Source organism: Aedes aegypti, chromosome 2 (genome assembly GCF_002204515.2).
Source record: "Aedes aegypti strain LVP_AGWG chromosome 2, AaegL5.0 Primary Assembly, whole genome shotgun sequence".
Classification (NCBI taxonomy): domain Eukaryota; kingdom Metazoa; phylum Arthropoda; class Insecta; order Diptera; family Culicidae; genus Aedes; species Aedes aegypti.
This window is the reverse complement of record NC_035108.1, coordinates 431600849-431611195: the sequence shown is the minus strand read 5'-3', so window position 1 is coordinate 431611195 and position 10347 is coordinate 431600849. Positions and strand designations below refer to the sequence as shown.

Here is a 10347-nt window from a genome sequence, read left to right as displayed (position 1 = left end):
TTTGTTTGAATAGTGTCCGTTTGTTTAAATATTTAAAATAATGTACCTTACTAATGCGAATTCAATAATTTAGTGTAAGCTAATGAACAAATAATAGATTCGAATCAACGAAAAACGTATTACTCTTACCGACCATTTTTTCCCCGAGAAATAAAACATCCACGTCGGATTGGTTATTCGACATTGGATTCATCCTCAGCCTGGCCACATTCCTCTGTCTGAATTTTAGAACTTCTAGCCCTGGTCAACGGTCCATCACCTTCAACACGAATGACTACTTCAGACTTCTCTGCCCGTATTTTTCGTTTTCGTGGATTTTCGTGACTTTTCATGTGCACCCTGAGCTGACACCTGAAAGTATAAAACGAACTTCTTAACCTACTCAACGGAAGATGATGAGAGCCATTTTTGTGCGTACTGAAAGGCATACGGCTTGTCGCAGACGGAGCACGCGTGAGGTTTTTCCTCGTGTTTCATTTTCTGGTGAGCATATAGTGAACCTTCGCGTTTGAACAACTTCTGGCAGATGGCGCACTTGAATCGTATGTCAAGGTCTTCGCTGTCTGTTTCAGATCTCTTGACTCCCTGTTGACGACGAGCGACACGATTGTGATCATTTTGATCCATATGCTCCTTCAGTTGGTACCTAAAATTTTAAAATTGATTCATCAACATTGATTCCTGAAATGTTTTGAAAATCTATACTTACGGATAAGCGAACGGCTTTCCACAAATATTGCAAACGATTTCAGTTAGTCCATGCTTTTGCCTTCGGTGGTAATTGAAGGTCTTCTTGAGACGGAATTCCATCTCGCATACTTCACACTTGAACGGTTTGGCAAGATGATCTTGGTCTTTCCGCTTTCCTCGATGGCGCGGACCATCATGCGTACGTATATGATCTAGCATTCGATGTCTACGAATGGAAGAAAAGATTCTATTATCTTACCAAGAACGCCATTCTCCCATTCCATTGAATTTCATGTCTAACTAAACACCCTTCTTGCGATGATTGTGAAGATGCAGAGGTATTCTCGGGCTCTAGAAGCAACAATCATTACACACTACACATCTAACTGACTGTAAGAACTTGGCCGGCGCCATTATTAATCAACAATATGAAATCGGCTAAAACGTGCACTTCGAGAATAAGAGGAAAGTCCTATTACCTTATTCATTTGGATCGAAGTGCAATTGAGCTGAAAACTTAATAGATTGTTCACACGCTGGTGGTGACCAGGTGGTTTACCCTCGCTGTTTTTCAATAATGAATTTTTGAAACTTATAACGACATATAGCTTTCTGGAAAACATAATTCTCGGGAATAGGGAGAATATTGTAGAATCGAAAAATATAATACCTATAAAGGTGAAATGAGCAATTAAATTTCAAACGATTACATACCGCAACGAAAAGGGCCTTCCGCATATGGGACACTCATATTCGTTGTACCCGTGGACGTACCACTTGTGGTCCAACAATTTCTTTCTGTCCATGGCGAACATTTTATGGCAGATATCACACTGCAGCTGTTTCTCATCATTGTGCCCTTCGATTGTTTGCAAAGATTCATCACCAATAGGCCCTTTACGCTCTGGGGAAGGTTCTTCAGTAGTACAAGTGTCCCCATCTTCCTTACCAACCGATTGATCATTCTCTACCTTCACGTTGGGTTTGTCTGCAGTTTCGCTTTCTTTTTTGCTGCCTACCGGAACTGTGAAAGCATCGTTTCCGAGTGAAGCATGCAGTTTGTTGAAATGTTGCTTGGTGCGTAAATGCTTTCTCAGATCCCTACTGCAAATGGAGAAGAGAAATTTATAACGCATTCGAAGATGACATTTCTCAAAGAAAAAGCTACACTACCCGTCATAAATACGGACTCACTAAAATAAGTATTGCAACACTCAGCTGAATATTGAATCACCCTGAAAAGTTTAGCATCACCTAGAAAGTTCGGGTATTTGGCAAAGTTGCTCAGGGGTTCAAGGACATACGGAAAGCGATCAGTTTAGTTCGCGATTTTGCCACTAGGTGGCGCAAATGAGCATGTAAAATTAAGCATTTCAAACTAGTTCTAGCTTGTGATCCATAAGAGATAGAAAGTTCAAGTCTTCGGCAAAGTTGCTCAGGGGTTCAAGGACATCCGGAAAGCGACCATTTTAGTTCTTGATTTTGCCACTAGGTGGCGCTACTGAGCATGCAAAATTAAGCATTTCAAACTAGTTCTAGCTTGTGATCCATAAGAGATAGAAAGTTCAAGTCTTCGGCTAAGTTGCTCAGGGGTTCAAGGACATCCGGAAAGAGAACAGTTTAGTTCGCGATTTTGTCGCTAGGTGGTGCTAGTGAGCATGCAAAATTGAGCATTTTGAACTAGTTCTAGCTTGTGATCCATAAGAGATAGAAAGTTCGGGTCTTCGGCAAAGTTGCTCAGGGGTTCAAGGACATCCGGAAAGCGATCAGTTTAATTCGCGATTTTTCCGCTAGGTGGCGCTAGTGATCATGTAAAATTAAGCATTTCAAACAAGTTCTAGCTTGTGATCCATAAGAGATAGAAAGTTCAAGTCTTCGGCTAAGTTGCTCAGGGGTTCAAGGACATCCGGAAAGAGAACAGTTTAGTTCGCGATTTTGTCGCTAGGTGGTGCTAGTGAGCATGCAAAATTAAGCATTTCAAACTAGTTCTAGCTTGTGATCCATAAGAGATAGAAAGTTCAAGTCTTCGGCTAAGTTGCTCAGGGGTTCAAGGACATCCGGAAAGAGAACAGTTTAGTTCGCGATTTTGTCGCTAGGTGGTGCTAGTGAGCATGCAAAATTGAGCATTTTGAACTAGTTCTAGCTTGTGATCCATAAGAGATAGAAAGTTCGGGTCTTCGGCAAAGTTGCTCAGGGGTTCAAGGACATCCGGAAAGCGATCAGTTTAATTCGCGATTTTTCCGCTAGGTGGCGCTAGTGATCATGTAAAATTAAGCATTTCAAACAAGTTCTAGCTTGTGATCCATAAGAGATAGAAAGTTCAAGTCTTCGGCTAAGTTGCTCAGGGGTTCAAGGACATCCGGAAAGAGAACAGTTTAGTTCGCGATTTTGTCGCTAGGTGGTGCTAGTGAGCATGCAAAATTGAGCATTTTGAACTAGTTCTAGCTTGTGATCCATAAGAGATAGAAAGTTCGGGTCTTCAGCAAAGTTGCTCAGGGGTTCAAGGACATCCGGAAAGCGAACAGTTTAGTTCGTGATTTTGCCACTTGGTGGCGCTAGTGAGCATGCATGAACATGTCATGAATCATTTGGACATAAAGCGAATCATCATCAAATGTCAAAGGATTTCTGAACAGCATTCTGAAAATTCTATCTTATCAAATTCATAGTGTTTAGGTACAGTCATCCCTCCAGAGTAAACTGTTTCCTGGATGCCCTTGACTTTCCGAACAACTTTGCCGAAGACTCAAACTTTCTATCTCATCTGGCTCGAATGATAGAATTTGTTTCATATATTTAATAAAATATGCGTACTAGTGTAACCTAGTGGCAAAATTAGGAACCAAAAAAATTGATATTTGGATGTCCTTTACTTTATTTCTGTACTTTACTTACCGAAGACTCGAACTTTCTATCTCTTGTGGATCGCAAGCTAGAACCAGTTCAAAATGCTCAGTTTTATATGCTCACTAGCGCCACCTAGCGGCAAAATCTTAAGCCAAACTATCTGTCTTCCGGATGTCCTTGACTTTCTGAACAACTTTGCCGAAGACTCGAACTTTCTATCTCATGTGGATCAAAAGCTAGAACTAGTTTGAAATGCTCAATTTTGCATCCTCACTAGCACCACCTAGCGGCGAAATTTACATTCTAACTGTTTGTCTTCCGGATGTACTTGGCCTTCTTAACAACTTCGCCGAAGACGATCTCTTATGGATCACAAGCTAGAACTAGTTTAAAATGCTCAATTTTACATGCTCACTAGCGCCACATAGCGGCAAAATCGCGAACTAAACTGTTCGCTTTCCGGATGTCCTGTTCAGGGGATAACAACTTTGCTGAAGATCGCTTCTTTGTAAGTCGTAAGGATTTCGAGATATAGCAATGTGAATTAACCTGTTTTGAGGTGATGCTAAACTTTTTGGGGGTGATTCATTATTCAGCTGAGTGTTGCAATACTTATTTCTGTGAGTCCGTATTTATGACGGGTAGCGTACTTACTGTAAGGATGCTTTGAAGTTGCAAATCTCGCACGCGTGAACCCTCGGTCCGTGAACTATCTGTTTGTGACGCTTGAGCTTATTCTTGGAGGTGCACACCCTATCGCATAGATTGCACGGAAATTGCTGAACTTTTGGTATGGGTGCATCCTCTTTTTCGTGTGGCTCAACCTTTACTTCCTCTATGACAATCGCATCTTGCGGCTCATTTGGTTGTTCAGTTTCATAATTTATCGTTGTAGGGGTCCTTCTTTCGTGCTTTTGTATGATGTCCAGTGGAATTTGTACCATAGCTGATTGCATTTCTGTTTCGTATTCTTGTTCATCGGAACAAGAGTTGTCTTCCTCGGGTGGTTCACTTTTCAAGTTTACGTGTTCAATAGGCATTGGTTCTTCCACGAAACACATACTTTGTTCTTGCTTCGGGATATTTTTCATGGTTGGTTCCAAATGGTCACTGGAATTGGTGAATAATTCGATATTAACAAAGCGTGAGTTTTAAGTTTTCATTTTTTTTTTTTTCAAAATGTGTACATGTAAGGTGGTTTATTTTTATATGAAGAAAAACTGAATAACTTCCCAATGTTAGTTCTTACATCATGAGACAGCAATTGCATTTCTGCTCTGTAGAATTTTCATCGCTCGTTATTTGTTTTTAAGAAAATCGGATATGACGTCGGATAACTCTTCAAGAGAAATCAAACGGAATCCTTCAATAAAGTATTTAGAAACTTTTTTATGTGGATACACCTATACCCCATTTTTTATGTTTTGAACTAGCTTTACATAGACATTCCACAAGATTTCCTCTTATATTGGAACTTTTCAATCAACTTATTTCTTTTAATCGGTTGTCCGAAGTAAACATATTAATATCGTAAGCACGTTCTGTTGTTCTATGATAATTGCGATCCTTTTATACTTATAGCTACCTAAAGAGAAAACATAAATTCAATCTCTAATGAGAAACTTTTCACTTGCCCCACGTGATTAGAAAATTGATAGTGTTTCAATTTAGTTATTTTTAGGTCTATGTCTAAAACTTTTTTTTATTGCAGTTTAAAACTGTCAGAGGGGACAACTTAGAAGCGGTTCAAAAAATTATTTTCCGCAACTTTTTTCCACTGAAAAAATAAATAAGATTGCACGCCGCCAACTTGTTACGGAGTGATAGTTGACAGGTTAACAATATTTTGCTCTATTATGCAATAATGGCTGAAAAATCTCAGAAATCTTTTACCTATTGTAATGTTCTCAATGGCCTCAAAGGCTTAAATCGTTAATTCACATATTCAGTAAAATATACCAATTATTTTCACTTACCCCATTTACCCTCTTGCCCCGCGGTACCTTACTCCAAGAGTTTTCATAAAGATTCCACTGAGAATCCGATCAGACATTCCTCATGACGGTTGTCCGACATTTGGCGGTAAACCATTCCGCGGTCAATCAATTCGCGGTGTACCATTTCGCGGTTAGTATCATTTTGCGGTTTACCGTTTCGCGGTTTTTACCATTTCGTGGTATGTCGTTTTACGGCCTATACCATTTCGCGGTATAAGCGCTTATTAACCCTTCTAACGGCAGCTTCATTTTTTAACATCAAAAAATTTTCATATCGCGATAACTTTTTTGTTTCTCGATATTTTTGCACCATTTTTTCACAAGATCACAAAAAACTCTTCTAGTTTAAGAACCCGTGTCGATATTAATCATTGGTGATCTGGTTTTGAAGATATTCCGATGTTCCTTGGGGAACCGACATTTTCCATATTAAATGTCATTGGCGGCCATTTTGTTTTTGGTATCATTTCAAGGAGTGAATATCCGAATACGATACAAATTCTGCAGCCTGAGATATTCGGTCCCCCAAGGATTTTTGCAATATCTCCGGATTCCGATGACCAATTATCAATATCGACACATATTCTAAAACTAGAAGAGTTTTTTGAGAACTTGTGAAAGAATGGTGCAAAAATATCGAAAAACTGTGTAATGTGTTTCTGTGCTTGTAATGTCACAGACAAACAGACGTCACACTCTCATCATTGTCCATCGACCACCTTTTTAACGGTCGATTCAAAAATATGGTAGGTGGCCAATCCGCCACCCGCAGCGCTCGCATCGCTTTGTTCGCGTTTGACGTTTACCCACTAGCGCCATCTGTTGGCCCGTCGGCCAAATACACTAATTTTAGCATTGGGCGTACATGTCCTCGTGACTATGATTTGGATCGAGATTTGTTCTAAGTGTTATGTCTGTTTGTCTGTGGTAATGTGTTTCTATGCTTTTAAAGATATTTTCTCTTGGTGACCCATATTGCCCCTATCGACTCTACAACCAAGTGAGCTCGTTTCATATGTTTGTCACATTTTACTTTCAGTTACGTTTCTCAACAGGGGGTCCGCGGACCCCTGACCATACAAAAAGCACGGTGAAACGAACACTTCACAGCGTGCCGTTTTTTCGCCGTCACCAAGGTTGAGAAACAGTGAGTTAGAGAGTGTCATTTTTGTGAGAAATGTCTTTAGTAATTCAAAACCGATTCATTAGGGTTTCGTTCAACTTCGTCGTAAGCGCTATTACTCGTCGTATCAAACTTAAAATGTTCCACTACGGTGGATATTCTAACTTGCCTGCAATATAGATTCATTTTTTTTTGTAATTTTTGAAAGCTGTTATGATTTGTACACTTGCACATCAAAAATGCAATAAAAGTACTGTATTCCGCTTGGTATTCCGTTAAATAACTTCAGTTCAATTATCCACTTTGCAGTTTTTCACCGAAATCGCATGGACGAACACGATTTGAGAGAAATGCTTAACGATCGACACCAGCCACACCACTTAGGGCCTTCACCTTCGCTTAAGCCGTAAACCACGTTTACCCATACGATTAAACCAGGTTTAAGGCCTAAGCGGTGGTGAAGAAACCGCTTATTAATGATACAAGTTTCTTCCCGCCCCCCTGTGTGACTTACTTCATCGGGAACTTATTTTCAATATGGAAAATCTTCGTACTTTTTTACTGAAGGATTTCATTCCAATAACATGCCGTAAAAATTCAATAATTCACGAAATTGTATGAAATTTCCTTAACGACCGCGTAAAACTGAGAATGTAAACAAAGTTCAATCCGTCGTACTGAGAAAAAAAAGCTTGTTCGCATCAATGTGTGCGCGATGCTCGACGTAAAAATATGGTTCCTTTGATTGTGTTGTTTTCGCTGCACTGTGAGCAAATGTCATAATTTTTCGGTCAAAAGGAATTGTGTTCATAAGTTTGGGTTGAATGTTGCTGACGAACAATGAGTTTTAAAGGAAATTAGTATATTCCATCATGCTGAAGGTATGTAGGGAGATGCCCGTTGAACTATATATTCTAGTAAAACAATTTATTAAAGCGTTGATATGTTGTGTTCTGACCACTCACTATATCACAGTGAGCCGTAGGTTGTGAGACGAATCTGAAATGTGAAATGAAAACGATACGACGTATTGAGAATACGGCAAGATGCATTTTCTTTGCATTCTTTCCAATAAGAGATCAAGATTTATCAAAATCTTATTATACAATGCTAAAGCCGTTTTGAGAAAGAATTGTTTGGCATCGGTTTGTGCTCAGCATCATTCACTGCAATACTGGGAATATTGCAGTTCTCACTGATCAATGCTTAATACGATGGATACTAGCACATCATCCTACCGTTAAATTCTGTTAAATATCACTTACCACTTCTCAATTATTGGTTTGGTTCCAAGTTCGTTCCCTCCTGCAACGAGATCCAACCCAAATGAAGGTTCATACTCAAGTTTCGAACAACTACTGATAGGCTGGACTAGTTCCTCACATTCATCTTCACCCAACATCATGGAGTGCAAAACGTTCTGCACATCCTGACAACGGATTCGGAACTGGTGGAACTCTGTAAGCTGTAATCTACAGAGAGCGCAGATGGCTTGACTGATGCCATCTTCCCGGGATACCTGGAAAATATGTTTCATGTGTTATTTATTTATTTAAAACTTAAACTACCAAGAAATCCTTACCACAATCATAAGGTAGTCTAATATCAATTGATGAAGACCCTCTTGCTTGAATATGCAGCCAAGCGATTCTACGCCCATACATAGTCGACAAACTGCACGGAAGCTTTCCCAAGTTTTCGGCTCGGTTTTGATTACGACTCGCGTCCCGTCTCTAGTAACTTGTTGACCATCATTGTTTCGTGCCAGGATCATGGATTGCAATACGCTTTGCACATCCTGGCAACGAATTCGGAACCGATGGAACTCTGCCAGCTGTATTCGACAGATATCGCAAATAGCTTGACTAATACGATCTTGGCGGGATACCTGGAATAGGAAATAGACGTTTGTGAGTTACACCAGTTAAAGAATACAGAGATCCCCCGGTCGAGAATTACCGCAATCACGAGATAATCCAATATCCACTGGAGAAGGCCTTCCTCCATAAATATATCGCCGAGAGATTCTTGGCTCATGCACAGTCGACACTCTGGAGGATAGTTTTCCCATGATTTTGGTTCGCTTTTCACCACAATCGAAGCCATATTTTCACACTTTGGGAAACCCTTGAACTTATTACCGCATTGGAATCACAAAATTTGTAAAATTGTTGTGAAAACTTTGATAATCGCCACAGATTGATTTCACTAGCAAAAATCGAATGTTTTGACAATGTCAACTTGTCAGCCGACCACTGCAACAACATCAACAACATTTTGATGCTCTCTTGCGCTCTCTCTAATCCGATGCACCCCACACTCGCTCAAACTGTTCGACCAACGAATCAATATATATAATCAATATATAAATATATATAAAGTTAGTCAAACCATTCACAAACCACACTGAAATGAATTTTATTGTAGAAACTACTGAATCCATGGTAAAATTAAGAACTGCACCAACGATTTTCAACCGACTACATTAATCTGTTAACTCTACCAAAACATAGTCAACATCACTACACAAGAAAATTTCTTCTGTTGATTTAACCAGAGTTGTAGTATTTTTGACTAGAAACATTCTTAATTTGAGAAGTTTAGCATCATACTTTTGACCACACTTTGTTGTACGGTGGGTGTCACGGATTGAAATACAATGCTGTGTAGTGGATGCTACTATGGACATAGTCAAATTTACTGCACTGCTCAGTGATTTTCACCAGATCATAGTAAACTTAACAAATTTTTGTAGTCGGTTGAAAGGCGTTTTTTCAATATTTTTTTTCTTTCGTTGAGTTTTTCATAACTGCACCCCTGAAAAAATAAAAGAAGAACCTGGAATAAATAAAGCTGGAATATATGGAGACAGTCCCAGAATACTCTCTGGATAAACTTAAGAAGAAATTCTTGGAGGAATCCTTATAGAAATTCCAGAAGACATCCGAAAAAAAATAAAAAATTTTGTGGAATTGTTGGAGCATTTGGAAAAATAGATTGCTGGATTATTGCTTAAAGGAATGCTTTAAATCCTTGGAAAAATCCTTGGAGGATTCATACAAATTCATGAACAATTTTCCATGGAAAAGTTGTTGAACTTATACTCGATGGAATTACTGGCGGTATTTTGGGAAAAAATAGAATCTCTTGATAAATACCATGACCCCACAGTTATGGATCAAATAGTGTGGAGTTCAACCTATAAAATTCAATAAAACAACATGGAAAACGAAAAATGGTGATTTAAAAGCACGAATCGAATCGTTTCAAATTGGAACTTCGGTTAGTAAACTATTTTGAGTATAATATTTACATAGGATTGCATAAAAATTAAAAATTGTATCGGTTTCTGAAAACCATGTTATGGATCAACGTTCATATTATGGATCAAATTGTGACATATTACGGATCAATGCGCAAAATCAAGAGATTTTCAACTCAATGCATATGTATTGCATGTTTTGACGAAACTTAACAATGCGTTCTATATTACTGCAAAAGATAGCAGAGTTCGAGCTGGAAACAAGGGTAAAATGCCTTTTGTTTGTGATGCTGCAATGTAATAACTGAGACATGAACTGTTTTCGCTCCACACCGAGTTTTTCACCCATTTTTGTCGGCTAAAAAATGAAATTCACAAACCTTGATATTTTATTAGTTTTATCCTTAGTGCTATTGTCTGAAAATGTC

The 10347-nt window shown here is 38.9% G+C and overlaps 1 protein-coding gene across 1 annotated transcript; it reads right to left on the bottom strand.

Moving 5' to 3' along the window:
- LOC5569876 (zinc finger protein 791) lies at window positions 1–8923 on the bottom strand. Its single transcript, XM_021847750.1, has 8 exons — window positions 8617–8923; window positions 8240–8545; window positions 7923–8176; window positions 4192–4647; window positions 1405–1794; window positions 710–916; window positions 419–646; window positions 1–351 (listed from the first exon to the last, which is right to left on the bottom strand). Exons 1-8 carry the CDS (start codon window positions 8761–8763, stop codon window positions 174–176), a joined length of 2166 nt encoding a protein of 721 aa, XP_021703442.1. The 5' UTR covers window positions 8764–8923; the 3' UTR covers window positions 1–173.
- Between the last annotated feature and the right edge of the window lie 1424 nt (window positions 8924–10347).

What these genes read in the sequence shown, in the direction of transcription:
- LOC5569876 (XM_021847750.1), bottom strand. Translation starts at nt 8,763, where the DNA reads ATGGCTTCGATTGTGGTGAAAAGCGAACCAAAATCATGGGAAAACTAT. An exon ending in TGGATTATCTCGTGATTGCG is followed by an intron (nt 8,546 to 8,616) that starts GTAATTCTCGAC and finishes TTCCTATTCCAG; the next exon opens with GTATCCCGCCAAGATCGTAT. An exon ending in AACTTCAAAGCATCCTTACA is followed by an intron (nt 1,795 to 4,191) that starts GTAAGTACGCTA and finishes CTCCATTTGCAG; the next exon opens with TAGGGATCTGAGAAAGCATT.